At 41.5% G+C, this 15323-nt stretch overlaps 1 protein-coding gene across 2 annotated transcripts in view; it reads right to left on the bottom strand.

Annotated features, from left to right (window-relative positions):
• Positions 1–9704, bottom strand: part of LOC126419889 (uncharacterized) — a 92565-nt gene extending 82861 nt beyond the window's left edge. The window contains exons 1-4 of one of the 2 annotated variants that reach the window (XM_050087150.1): positions 9581–9704; positions 6650–6856; positions 6519–6563; positions 1236–1469 (exon numbers count right to left, since the gene is read on the bottom strand). In XM_050087150.1, coding sequence (XP_049943107.1) covers positions 1236–1469; positions 6519–6563; positions 6650–6856; positions 9581–9628 — 534 coding nt within the window. In that variant the 5' untranslated portion in view covers positions 9629–9704. The remainder of the gene's footprint in view (positions 1–1235; positions 1470–6518; positions 6564–6649; positions 6857–9580) is intronic. The other variant, XM_050087152.1, reaches the window with a different exon arrangement.
• Between the last annotated feature and the right edge of the window lie 5619 nt (positions 9705–15323).

Below are 15323 nucleotides of genomic sequence, written 5' to 3'. Positions count from 1 at the left end.
TAACAGCTAGTGGGAAAACTGATATCATTCACGAAAATTTCTGCTCTGTTTACTACTAATATCTGTCTCCTCCATTAATTTTTCATTATATTTCTTCTTTTTTCGCTATGTTAAATGTTCGTAGATGCCTTAGCAAATATCCCTCTAAGCTATTGGTAGTCACCCTGGTCCCTACAGCTCACTAGTGGGCGTTCCAGCTATAAGGGTGGGTAGTAGGCGTTTGGGGTTAAACATATTTTCATTACACTTTACAAAATTTTGGCAGAATATTTGGTGAGACATTATTATTAAATTATCTAACTTGATATAACTCTGCATCGTAAATTTTATGAAGTTATTTCCCCACTTTGTAACTGTTGGGCAGTTAGAAAATTTTACTACTAACAGAGGTACCTAAGTAGACGGTGGGTAAAACAGTTTGACTACCCCTATTCAACCTGTTCCTTCTTGTGTTTAAATATATCCGTAGTTCTGTTTCTTGACTAAGATTTCGTGTGTAACCCAGTGAAACGATATGCAAGAGAATGAGCAAATTAAATTAGTTGTAGTATGTATAGTTCGGCTTTCGTACATGAAGCCTCGACGTGTGTTCCAGTCCCTTTATGCTTACTTCGTAGGAAGATAGGAACGGGATGCAGACGACACTGAGTCGATGAATGCGGACCTACTTCAAGGTGAACTAGAGCATTCGGTTTGCAACTAACGGCCGAACAAGCACATGGTAAGCACGAGATCGTCATTGCTAATGTCAGCTGTATTCCTAACTGTATTCTGTTAACTGTGTTAACTGTATTTTTAAGCCAAAGTTTCAGAGTAATTCAGCAAAGGAATTTTTAAAACGCAGCCCTTTCTCTTGCAGTCGCAACCTAGAGATTTTCAAAAACTTCTCAGTAGTGCGGTAACCCATTTGCTGCTTCGATCATGTTTTTCGTTCGTGTTATTTAATCTTCAATATATAGGAGCATATTAAGAGCAGTAGCCACAAATATATAGGGACACAAAAACTAAAACTGCATTGCCGGCCTTAAAGACACTTTTCATAACCGAATACAAAAAAAAGATGGAGCAACTGTAAAAGGCAGCAGTAGCTGTAGCCCATTGTATCGTGAAAATTATGAAGGCAAGTGAGTCACCTTGTGAGAAGTAAATGTTTCAGAATAAACTGCTGCTCAACTCTATATAACGAAACTGGCATCCCAAGTTTCATTTTTTATCCAGCAGGCTGCTTCTCTTACCCCTTTGAGTGAGGACACGACCATGTTAAGCTTCGCGTCGCCCACTGCCTGTGCGAGGTCCACCAGCTGGTTCAAGGAGGCGGTGGCGTCGGCCGTCAGCTGGACGATGGCGTCGACGCTGTCTTCGGCCGCGTTGTCGAGCAGGCCGATCACCTGAGCCACGTCGCTGCCGATGGCGTTGGCCAGCGAAGACACAGAGTTCAGAATGCCAGACGAGACGCTGCCGGTCAGGTTCTAGAAGAAGGCACGGGAACACACGGATAACTGGGGCCGAGGTTTACAACTAAACGACTGGAAACGAATTAGGGGATGTATTCCCTTCTTGTAACAGAAGCTGATTTGAGACAAATATGCTGAAGTAACGCCGGGTGCTACTGATGTCGTCTTTGTATCTGCATGAAAGTGTCCGTTGCGCCAGCGAGATTTAGCAACCAGTGTTCTTACCTGAAGGTGGTCGCCAGCGGGCCTCCTGAAATATCGCGTCAAGAAGGTCATTTGATCCGGCTGCGGATACATCAAGAATGTAGTCAGGTAGTAAGCCGGTGACGTCTACGTAGTGTTGTTGTTGTTATGTGTGGAGTGCAGAGCAACTTTTACGCGAACATAGCATTAGCGATGGAACAAATGTGTGACCACTGGTTTCGCTCAAAAATTCTATTTTCTTAGGGGCTATAGAGAACTAAACAGATTGGGATTTATGTCACCAATCTGTCACCTCAGTTACAGATGAGTGTCCAACACACTCGTCAGTAAGCAAAAGGGAGAAACAATAGCCATGAAACCTGGGAACGTTGTTAGGAAAAATAAATAATATGAAACAGATACCATCTTCATCTGTTAATGTAATACAGACTATCAAAATCTACGTGTAAATCCAATTTCTGATTTAAGTTACAATGAAATCACTACGCTTAGCTCCATACAGGCGATGATGTACGTCAACGGGGACGGTCGAAAATGTGCGCCCCGACCGGGACTCGAACTCAGGATCTTCTGCTTCCATGGCAGACGTTCTATCCTCTTTTTTGTCCGTTGTTGATCGTTGTGTTTGGTCGTTGCGGATGTCACATGACATCCGTTCAAGTTCGTTTGTTGTTCCTTCCACTCAGTTTTTTTATTAGAGATGCCAACCAGCTCTCTGACCGAACACGCTGAACTTCCGTGCCTGCATCCATCTGAGTCACCGAGGACACAGAGGATAGTGCGACTGCAGGGGTTTATCTCTGGCACGCATGCCGTGAGAGCCTCATTCCCAACTTATTGTCCCGCACTATATTCATAGTGCCCCTGCCCATTATACTCAATACTCGCTGCTTTTTGCCGATTCCCGTAAGAGTTTGGGCACTGTTCGTGCATCCGCATAGAAGAAGCTGGTCAAATGGCCGATGAGCCTTAACTATATATGTGTATGAAGATGGTATCTGTTCTTTCGGACATGTCTGAAGAAACAGATACCATCTTCATATATATATTCTGATTTAAGGTTATTTCTCGATATTTGTTGGAAAAAGAATTGACAATGAAGGTGATTATCTGGGGTTCACACAATACTGCACTATTTAATTTCTTTACTTGGTAGGAAAACACAAGACTGCAACTAACTCTGATATTGTATTTCAATTTCTGTACTACAGCTGTAATTTACGTCACTTTATGTAACTGTAGCCAAATACTCTGTATGTGTGAAAGGCACTGAGGAGAACTGATGAGGAGTCAAAGCTACAGTTGAGATGTGAATCGTTTCACAAGTTACCGTAGGACTGAAGTTCTACTTCTTCGGTGATAAGTTACGCATCTCTTCATTTTTGTATAGATTTAACCACCAAAACCTTTCTTCTCAAATCTCTATTGACACCTTATAAATATTGGGAACATGGTGTCATCTGTAGCAACTTTCCTGAGGCCCTTGTATAATAAGCTTATTTCCGTAGTATGATTAATTACAGAGACGACATAACCAGCTCATCTTTTTTCATATACAACTATAATTCTTGTTGGCTCTAGAATATCAGTTCTTAATCGAACGGAGTAGTTTGTGCAATGGTTTTGTTAGTGTTTTGCAACGTGATAATCAGAAGAAACCATTAACAGCTTGGGTCAGTGTTTAGTGTAGGAAAGCCAAAACACATTCTGTAACGGAGTTTAGTTCTCCCTCTAGAATAATCACCGCTGCTACTGTAACGTGCAAAAAAGAAGTGTCCTTTATGTACTGTACACGTTCCCGTAAATCAGTAAAACTCAAGAAATCCAAAGGAAGTAGGAGCACTCTGGGATCAGTTAGAGGACGAACTACACAAAACTTAAACAACACTGTAATAATTCTAAGGGACGATTTCAGTCTACAAGCAGAAAGAAAATGATAGTTTTGGAAAAAACTTTACTCAACCCACAACAGAGTAAACGCAAGTGTTAAAGGATGGGCGAAAATTTTGACTGTAAAATCAGGTCCACATTCTATATAACACTTTTCAGGAAAAGGAAAATATAATGATCGCCGTGCAGAGGCCTCAGTGAATATCATCTGTGCCATATTGCCATCTTAGTACGAATCACCAGCGTAATTGTTAACGTAGAAGTTCCCAAAGAAACCAATCGAGATTTATCATTTCTTGACGCGCATAAAACTATTCATATTCCTGTAAATAAGAAATATCTGTGTCTCAATAAGGCAATGAAAGTGGACTGCGAGAAGCTGCAAGGAGGCAGAAGCGAGTTTCACAAACTACTACTGGAAAAGAAAATGGACTCCGGGGATAATATCCTGTAAATTTTGGCAAATCAATACAGGTAACACTTAGACACAGGTAGTGAACTGAAGACTGCGATTGGGTAACTGAAAAAGTTCAGCTTGTTACGTAGAAGCTTGTTACGTAGAAAAATGTAAAATACATTTGAGGCAACAGAAAAAAACATGCTTACTGACAGCGAAATTGCTATGCCAGTCCAAAAGAAGTACTATCTCCCAGAAATATAAGAAAAGCCTTATATGACTGAAAAACTGTATTCAGTTTGAAGCCAACCACAGATCATGAGTTTTCGAAGAGAAAAAGAAAGAGAAACTGTCAGTGAACAAGGAGGAAAATGGTGAGATCTTAGTCAGATACTTCGAGAACTTGTTAAATTGTGAAGAACCTTGAAGATAAGTGGCCAAGAAAAATTATGGAACAAAGGAAGGAATATTTAGTTCCAGAAGACGGAAAAGAAGTATGTAAAACATTTGCGTGACTGAGAAATAACGAAGTCATCAGGTAAAGGCATAATCACAGCAAATATGCTGATATGGGAAGACGAAATCACGACTAAAGTTTTGCAGCAAGAAACAGAAAATTTATGGGATTATGAAGTAATACATATTCGCTGAAAACTGTTCTGACACATCCTTTACACACAAAAATGTTAAAGAACATATTTAGTGAAATAATTATTTCAGATGTTTGGCGTGAAATAACAAAGTGAAAAAAATCTTATGTTTGCTATGTTCTGTAGTTCGCGCTGTGAGTTTAAATGATACGGCAAACGGAAATATGACAGGTAAGTTGAGCTTAACCAGTTCTGTGTTGCATTAGGGGGATTTATATGGAGACGAATGTAATCTCTTTTTTCTTGTGGGGTGTGATACTTCTTCACATTATTTGACCCTCTGCCCCTTTCACTCACCATAAAAAATGTATTACCTTGATGAAAAGTTCATGGACTTACACAGGCGTTAAATATCATCTAAATCTCAAGGGAACGACATGTGAAAGTGGTGGTATTTATGTTTACGAAAACGAAAGGAAACTAAGGAATTATCCTGTAAAAACTGTTGTTTTTCTGGTTTCATTGGTAACACTTTTACTGCAGATGCGTTGTGCCTCGTAAAATCTCTTGTCTTCCGAGACCTTATGTCAGCATTTATGTACGACCTGTAACTGTTCTACAATTTTCCTTACTGTAAAATACCGTTAATGATGTGTCTGTTATTTAGGTGGCGCACACTTCCGTTTACAGCGAGAGACACATTTTGCTGTTACGTCTTTCTTTTCACCAAATCAATTACAGAACACTTGATATTTTAAACAATTTCTTTTTTATTCCTTGAATTCTTGTACGAAAAGCTACTCATCGAAAAATGCTTGTGGAACCGCAAGACAGTGCAATTCGCATGACAAAACAAAGTTGCTACATTTATGTCGATGGTCAGTAAGTTTACGAAAACAAGTCGACCCCTCTTTTATGACCTGCTGTGTGATTATTCGGCTGGGGAAGAACAAATTATCAATATCTTAACCAAACCAAACGATAGTTATAGGCTTGAAAGGAAAATGGTGTTCAAAGTGTAGACGACGACGTGGTTATTAGACACCGAACCAAAAGTCGGTTTATACATAATACGATGAGAAATTGGCCTCGGCCGTTTCAAAGGCCCCTCAGGAGCCTCACGTTTTATCGCTGTTCAGAAATTTTGGACCTCCACATGGCGATTTCAGGAAGTTAGCATCGTTTGATTTTTAAGCTGAAAGTTACCTGCCCGGTTTGCGGTCTAATGCACTGCTTTCCGAGCGGTAAGGCGTGCCGGTCCCCGACACGAATTCACCCGGCGGATGAATGTTGAGGTCCGGTGTGCCGGCCAGTCTGTGGATACTTTTTAAGGCGGTTTTCCATCTGCCTCGGCGAATGCGGGCTGGTTCCACTTATTCCGCCTCAGTCGGCGATTGCTGCGCAAACACTTTCTCTACGTACGCGTACACCATGACACCATGATAACGCTACCACGCCAAAATTGAAAATTGGGATAACACTCGTCTAGTGCGAGACGTTCCGGGGGGGGGGGGGTGTCCACTGCAGGCCGAGCCTCATAATAACCCTGGGTTCGGTGTGGGGCGGTGGTGGGGTGAGGGTGAGTAGACAGCTGTAGCCTGTTGTGGGGCTGTGTACCACTGAGGGCTATGGCGGGGACGAAGCCTCTCCATCGTTTCTAGGTCCCCAGTTCCATACAATACAATACAAGCTGAAAAGTTACACGTTCTTTCTCTGTATAGAAAACTCCGGAGAGATTTGAGCAGTTTATCCGAGTGCAGCTCCAGTCCACTTACTTCGGACGTTGGTTACGAGAGTGGCACAAAAATACGGCAGTTTGAGTTGTATGTTACTTTCTAGAAACATTAGCTTCATACAGGTTGTCAAAAACGTATATTCTGACGCGATGTAAGAACTTAGCGTGTGAATATGAATGTCTACCTTCGCCAAAAACTATGCAGCACTACAACAATATGACATCACGTCTAGTACTTAGTTGCTTACCATAACTCCTTCTACCGCTGTCTCAACTTGGTCTTGGACATCCGCCTGCAAACAATGAAAGAAAATGATTCCAATATTGTAACTCCTCTTATAGATCGTGACCGTCTTTCACGCACTGTTTATAATCCCACCTGTATGTCGGACACGACGTTAGCAGTCGTGTTAAGGGCGTCCACGAGAAGATCCTCGCCCGTCTGGATAGCAGTGTTGACAGTATTCTCGATCCCGGAGACGACTTCGTGGGTGGCGTTGACCATCGTACCTACGGCCTGTCCAAGCGATCCGAGTACGTCTCCCAGACCGCCGATAAGGCCCCACGTGGGGGTCGATGTGCCAATCTGTAAAGTAACAAGAGACAATAAAGTCACTCTATCCATAACATGCAGTGTGCCTGGAACGCTTTGTTTCCACTAGAACTAATGATATATTAGAATGGTTGTACCATGAAACAGTGAGTTTTCCTTCAACATTTATTAAGACTTCAATCAAAATGAAAATGCGACACCTCCCAAATGGTTGCACATTATACTGAGCGTAAGCTGCTATGTGCCGCTGAGGAAAATGTTGTCTTTTAGTTTGGGGATGAATTTAAAACAAAACTGGACTACTGTTGTTAGTGAATATCCTCGGACTGTAAGAGGAAGTCTGTATCACTAGGCTTCCGATGGTTGTGGAGAAGTAGCTTAACCACTGTTCTATATCAGCTTATTATGTCCTGCAACAGTCTGGTTTTCAGTTTGTCTATACCGATTTTTTTACTGTTGGGAATCCGAATTTTGAACGTGAAAATGTGTTCCAAATGTGGATATTAAATGACTTCCTACATCGTCAGGTTTCATTCTGGAATAGTGTGGACTGAGTCACACTCGGGGGAAATGTGTATTCGAGGCTCCCTTAGGTTATCAAAGTGAAAACAGTGAATCCTCGTGAGTGCGAGCGTTATTTCAGAAATGATATAGTTAAAATATCAGGAAACTTTCATGCACAGAAAATTTCCTAAGTCAGTATTGAATGTGGCACCTTGTGCAACAGCCGAATTTTTGTACGTTCAATGCACAAATGAGGGATGTACAGTAAATAAAGTAAGACATAAGTATGGATTGTGAGAAGAATTCCAGTTCAACGAAAAGAGAAATGGGAAATTGATTGAAAAGTCACGTCGAAAGAAACGCGGTGATATTGAAGACTGCAAAAGAGTTCTTTGCGGAAAGACATAAGGAGAAAGCAGGGAAGATGGATAGGGAGAAGGGGAAGAAGAAAAAGAAAAAGAAGAAGAATAAGAGGACGATGGTGGTGACTGCACGACAATGCAAGTAACGCCATAATCATTGTTGAAGATGTGGATGCCAGATACATTATACTGCAGATTGCAGGTTGCTGATATTGAGACCACCCTCCAGCTACCTTTTCACTACCCTTGTAGTTCCATATCTTAATGGAATAACTGGAAAGAAAGAGTATCGGTCTAGTAACGATCACACGAGATCAACTGTCAACTTTGTAAGTGAACCGTCAACAAAAGGTTAGTCTCCACAGTATTGAGAATGGCTACGTTGTGGGATCCGAGAAGAGCACTTTTAAATGGGGGTGCCTCAGAGGTTAGTGCTAGGGCCACTCCTGTTCCTTATTTATGTAAGTGATGTGCCTGTTAGTATTACAGGTGATTCTAAAGTATTTCTGTCTGCTGATTAGCTTTGTGGAAAAGGATGTTGTGTGGAGCACTGTCGCTGTTTCAATTAATGCAGTACAAGACATAAGTTGGTGGCTTGTAGTAAATTAACTAACGCTAAATCGCAGTAAGACACAGTTTCCGCAGTTTCTAACACACAGTTCAACAAAGCCTGAAGCTATAATTACACAGATTGGGCATATGGTTAGTAAGACTGAACAGTTCCAATTTCTGGGTGTTCAGATAGATGTTAAACCGTCGAGGAATGCCTATGTTCAGGATCTTGTCCAAAGACTAAATGCTGACATTTTTACTATAACATCAGTATCTGTAGGGCGTGATAGTTCGACACGAATAGTAATCTACTTTGCTTATTTTCACTCGCTTATGACGTATAGTACTGTATTTTGGGGTAACTCTTCTCATTCTCAATGGGTATTTTCGGCTCAGAAACAGACGGTTCGAGAAGTAAGTAGTGTAAATTCGCGAATCTATTGCGGACTCTTGTTCATCAGTCTTAATATTTCGAAACAGATTTATCAATGTATACACTCTTTAATGTCAGTTTTTGTTAACAGTATCAGATTTCACACAGTGCATGCTAGGCAGAAGTCCAATCTGCATTTTGATCCTACCTCTTTGACTCTTGAGCATTCATTTTGAATAAAGAATAAAATTCAAAACTCTCGTCTTTAATACACGTGCTTGGAAATCTAAACTGGAGAGTTTCCTTATGGGTCAGTCCTTCTAGTCAGTCGAAGAATTCCTTGAAAAATTGAGCTAATTCCTGTGTTACTTTCTCGATTGCGTTTCTATAAAATGATAGCTTGTCGTCTTTTTGGATTCATAAACATTTTATTTTTATGTTTTCACTTTTCTGTTGAATTTCATATGCTCACACGTTCCATGACCATGGAGATTTGCTCCTCAGTTTAGTCCTACGGAACTAGAGGTGTAAAATAATATATATATATATATATATATATATATATATATATATATATATATATATATATATATATATATATAAGAAAAAACGTAAACAGAAATTTCTTCCGTAGCTCAGTGGTCAGTGTGTGTGCGACATATATAGAAATAACATACAGGTGCTGGTGTTTTTATTGGTTTTTGTTTGGCAACAACGGATCTCCTCGGTGGCGAAAACGCTTTCCTGATTACATGTTTCCTCAGTACCGCGATGGTACACACTACAGGCAGAATCGGACGTAATGGTTGATCTTCAGGTCAGTTACATATGTTAGTGGCTGAACCACGTAGTTTCAATTTAGATGAAACACCTCCAAATCCCAAGATAAAAAAGACACAGAGCACTCCAGGTGCTACAGCCATGATGCTACCCTGCAGTAGACTTGAGAGTAAAGACTGCACGTACCTGGAGCACAGAGGCCAGAGCGAGAAAGATGATCAGTTTGGACGCCATGTCGGTAAATGCTGCTGCTGCTGGTTCTGCTGCTGCTGCTGAGAAGTGCCACTCTGATGCGGAGTCAGCGCATTTTATACTATTTTTCGTCTGAAGAAACAGCTTGTGCATTTTGTTGCAATGATACCAGATGTAACCTCTGCAAACAGGTTGCGTCAGGTCATGAAGTTTGAACAGGTGCAGAGGAGGACCTTGAACCAGTGGTTTGCTCGGAAATGCGTCAGGACTGGCGTGACAGATGTGACACACCTGCAGCCCCCACTAGGAACCAGGTGAACGGTGTATCACAAGCACGCGTTGGGGTACCCGAGGCCGGCAGCTGTGATAGAGCGGTTCTAAGCGCTTCAGTACGGAACCACCCTGCTGCTACGGTCGGAGTTTCGAATCCTGCCTCGGGCATGGACGTGTGCGATGCCCTTAGGTTAGTTAGGCTTAAGTAGTTCAAAGTCTATGGGACTGATGACCTCAGAGGTTAAGTCCCATCGTGCTTAGAGCCATTTGAACCATTTGAATTTGGGTACCCGATTTTTCGCCTTCCTGGAAACAAGAGTTTCACCAGAGTCCTTATTCATTCATCTTACACTCCGAGGCTGTTCTTTAACATCATCAGTCTTTTTAGTTTTACTATCATTCTTTTTACTTAATCGCCAAACTAGAATCCATATTTTTCCTCAGCGGTACAAAGCAGCCCATACTTAGCGTGTCGTCCATGGCTCAAATGCCGAAACAAGCTCTTCATGAGCTTATTTAAAAACAACAAGGGATTAACTATTTGCAGTTAATTTTGTAAAAGTATAAAGAAGATACCATATTATGAAGTTATGCAAGCTGTGGGTCCAGCAGAGAAGAAGCCATATGCATTTGCAACTAAATTTGTGCTAGATGAATAACTGTTAAGAGTGAAGCAGCACGATGTTTCATACAATAACTTTTCTGCCCAACTAACTTGGGGATGAAGTTTCGGAGCAAAAGATGCACTTGGCTCTGAGTGAGACGTAGTCAATATACTGTTATGTTGATGGCAGAATTTAGGGCAACTGCCTAGCCGTTAGTTACAATTCAAGTATTGCAACACAGTGTCGTGATCATTCGTCAGACATAAAGGCAAACTGAATTTTGTTCAATACAGTTTCGCAATGCAGAGTGTCAAGTCCTCATCACAGTCATGTTTATGAGCGTGATGACAGAGTGTGCATTGTAATGTATCCCACAAAATAATTTACATGAGAAAGAAAAATTTTGAATATTAATTTTTCGGAAGGCGAGACATATCACTGAGAGGACAGCAGAAGCATTTTAATGACACAGAATAGTAGAATTCTGAGATGGAATGAAATTAAGACTTCTACAAACGAAGACAACCATATTACCCGGATAATTCTTGTAAATTTAGGGACAGAATCGTCCTTGGAGGGATAAGGTTGGTGACTACCAAACCGTAATAACATGAAATTCAATTTAATAATGTCTTGCATTACAACAGCAATAGTAATCGGACTTCCAAAAATAATTTTATACTGCAGGTTCGACTTACAGCAGTACAAATATCCATTTGACAGCATAGTGATGGCGTGAGAAGGTCACTTCACCAAACCATTCGCTCCCAATGTATTTATATGGCTGAAACATAAATAGAAGCTGTAGGTATTATTAGAAAAGGGTATTAATCACTTCTCTGATAAGTAATACTATTATTTGTAATCAAATTACACATAAGAAAATAACAGGTTCTTACAACGTGGCAGCCTGGAGACTGAAGGTAACATGAAGGAGACTTACCGTGTACCATTTATTTTCAAAAGATAAGATAAGCGAAATTTATGAACGAATATTTTCCAACGTCAGAGGTATAAGTTCAGCTATAAACTGAAAATGATCTGAAAGTTGATAGTTTGACCACAGAGATGTTTTATACCGAGATATGCTTTCAAGAATGTAACAAAGCGGCGGAACTTGCGCTCAAGTGAAACTTCCTGAAAAATTAAAACATTTTGTTAATCCAGGTCTCTTATCTGCAGCATTAGTGTTCGTGAGCAGTTGCCTCACTAGCTGAGTTACCCAAGCGCACCACACCATCCATCTCAAACTTTCATCCTACCCAATTTTTTCTTCAAGCTTGTGATCTACATTGAGGCTTTCCAGCCTACTCCTTAAATACAACATAATATATAGCAAAGAATTACGTAAATAATACAAGGGAGGAACTGTAAAGTATGTTACAGTTGTTAAAACATCTGTCACTGCGGAACACACTTTCCCAGTATAAGGTCGATGCGAGGGAAAATTGCACGCTCAAGTTCTGTGATGTAAAATGCTAAACGTCTTTCAGTTCCATGAGGTCAGCGTCTCCTACTTTATGGAGGGATGCTGACTCAGTTTTTCATACAAACCTTTGGCACAACACACAGAACTATGAAAGGGAAACGGTATCAATATGGTCGTTATCTAAGCAGATAGAGGTGTCACTGAATCCTGTAATATTTGTTTCGGAATTAATTAGACCACTACTTAATTATACTCTTGCAAGTTTGTTGACTTTTAATTTTGATTTATTGTTTTATTACGTGGCATGTCTAACACCATTGTTAAATAATCTGTGAATGAAAGACTAACTATCATACTTGCTGCAATAGCAACCCTCAAGAGAGAGGATGTTGTCGAAAATGACTATAAGAAAGTTTAAGTGTTGTCGATTTTGATGAATCATTGTCAATCCACGAGACCTCCCTGAAAAGTTCGAATACTGAAATCAAGGCAAGGGTCAAGATTGCTCTTCTACTCCGTCACACAGTTATAAAATATCGGAAAGTATGCATTTGGCTTTTCCGATAAACATCCACCTTGTAATTTATTTCTTGTTTGTTGATGACGTTGTTTTTTTGGGCAATTAAATGTCTTACTGATAGTTCTCAGTCGAAGAACAATGGGGAAAATGTTTGGAGCGGCGTACTTCCAGTACCATATCTTCAGTCGCTTGAAGTTATTTGGGGAAACCACAGAAAACTTAAAATTGCTAGGTGGACGGGGATTTGAAAGGCCTCCATACGAATTTCAGTCCACTGCGCTGGCTCCATTGGTCGACAGTCTAAAATGTTGTGTAAGAAAGAAATGAACAAGATTTCGCTAAGTAGCAAAGTTGTACTGTATTCCACAGTCTCCTAACACATACACTCGCGACACTTCCTGTTGATCCGTGTGACATGTGGAGCAACACTAGCTGTCCAAGGGATGAAGAGCGTACCATCTCACAGTGTCAAAGACACAATCTCATCAGAAGTAACTGGACACCCCTATGTAATGGGTAATTGCTCACTACATGCCACAAGAGGGGGACCACTATAAACGGAGGCGGGGTCAGTCAGTACAAGAACAAAAAACTGATGGTTCAGTGAGGAGGGCTCAGTAACTTCCAATCTGGCCTAGTCATTGGATGCCAACTAACAAATCCGTCAGGGACATTTCAGAATTATTATACAGTAACTATGGAGTCAGCAAGCAATCGGCAATGTTGTGCTTTTGTTACAAATATGCGTCACGTAAAGAAAAATGGAATTCCCTTTATGTAAATTTAGTTTAGGGTCAAAGCGTTTGTTGTTAGGTGTCAGGATCGACTTTGCTTCGGTAATCGATAATTACATTATCTCCAACCTCCCTTTCACTTTCTCAAGCCGACAACACTGAAGAGTCGTATATAGGCTCTCTAAAGTAACGAAATCTGAATGGTGAAAAAAATTTTATTTCCCTTCAGTTCGACAGTTGGCGCACGTAATTGAAAATTGATCTTCTTTTACGTTTATGACGTGAAGTGTCTTGAATCCAAAACTATATTTTCCAGAAGACATTCACAGAAGACACTTTTCATACTAAAATGCTGTCACGCATCGAGATTGTATGGGAACGGGAGAGTGACAATTTTTTTCAAGTCTCCACAGTCCAGCATTGCGTCAGCACCAAGCATGTATCAACATAAGCCAGTCACAAGGGATAAAGTTTTAGCCATGGGTAATCAGTCACCAGAGTACGACATCGACACTTCTGTGTGGGAGTTAGAGTGAGCTTATCGGAAAAGTGCAAGACAAACACACACCGAATTGCCTTACTTGCTGTTGTAGTATTAAGTAAGATGCAGCAGATGGTACTCAACAACACCTGTTGGTGACCTGGTGGAGAAGTTATGTTACTGAAACAAACCCATTTAGCAAACTAGAACTGGAGACCGCTGACCGTTCCTAATAGACTGGACCGAATTGGTCATTATTAATGACGTTAGACGGCAAAGCCTCTCCTCATTTCAATATAAATACCATGATTAGCTACCTTAGTGGCTGTCTATCAGTAGGATCAACGGTATTCATGTCGTTCACACTCGATCTCTCATTAGCGTATTGTAACACCTTGTGAGGTTGTTCCAGTATTGTCAACCTGTGCCAGTAATACTTTCAGTGCCTGGTGTAATGCCATTAGTTTCGTAACCACTGATAACTGATGCTGGAGTCCAGGATGGAAGCTACTACTGATGAGTCTTCGATGGGCACAGTAACGCCATTCCAGTTTAGAGCCTGCACCGCTCTGCTAATATCGTATCTTTTGGACCAGAAGGCCTAGAAAATGGGCAGGTCAGGATAAGGGTAATCCATGACATCAGACATGACAGCACTCGACGCCAAGGTCCATTTAGCGGGAAAATGCGGACAGTAGAGAGAAAGGCACAGAATGCTCTCAGGGCGACGTGTGAATCAATGACATACGCAGCACAGTGACCCCTCCTTCATAGCGGATCTACTACATGGCAAGCGCCTACGGACCATTGTGCGGGCAACTCGCCAGACCGCAATTCAGCGGCCTGGGCTTCAGGCTGACACAGCGATCTCTCGGAAGCTTGAGTCTGCCAGTGATGACACTGTGGCATACACAGCAGCTGACCACCGCTGAGGCCACAGTGATGAACATTGAACATTAAATTGAGTAATAACCAATCGTTTTATTTGTGTCAAATGATGCCCAGATCATGAGGTCACACATCCAGACGAAATGGGAGTAGTTTCCAGCTTGGGAGTGGGCGACTTCTGCAAAAGGTGCGACAATCTAGTATCCATTTGGTCAGTGCAGAAGCAGAAGAACCCTGGTCTCTTGCAGGAATCCGAGGCGTTGATGGGTAGGTGACACAATGCGAATGAAGGTTAATAGGGCAGGAATTTGGGTTGGATGGAGAGCGTGCTCTGAAGGCCGAGGCAGCTTTTAGGAACCACTCACATTAAGAGGATCTCTGTCTGGCACAAATTTTCTTATGTTACCATCGATTCCTTTCGATGGCCAAATGTGGCTTATGTCATTGAAAACCTTTCAGTTGTATTTGTATGGCTGCCGACCTCTCCGTGGGACACCACCTTGAAGTAGCACTGTCCGTGTGGGTGGAGAGGCTTGTATGTTCACGTGAAGCTGAGGGGTGTGTCGCCTGTGGGAACCTATGGTCAGTAAGGTCTTGGCCAATGGACCAGACTAAGTGTGGCTCACAACAACCTGTCACCCCATATCCATTCCCTGTCCTTTCCCAACTCCTCAATAACGAACTCAAGGCGTGATGAGATGCATGAATGTCGTGAATGGAACCTCAGGGATACCAGGCGACCTCCCTGAGTAATTAGCCTTGCAACACATGGGGTTCCCGTGGTGTGGACAGATTAGATCCCCAAAT

Source organism: Schistocerca serialis, chromosome 9 (assembly GCF_023864345.2).
Source record: "Schistocerca serialis cubense isolate TAMUIC-IGC-003099 chromosome 9, iqSchSeri2.2, whole genome shotgun sequence".
Taxonomy (NCBI): domain Eukaryota; kingdom Metazoa; phylum Arthropoda; class Insecta; order Orthoptera; family Acrididae; genus Schistocerca; species Schistocerca serialis.
The sequence above is the reverse complement of the archived record's forward strand: the minus strand, read 5'-3'. Positions and strand labels throughout refer to the sequence as shown.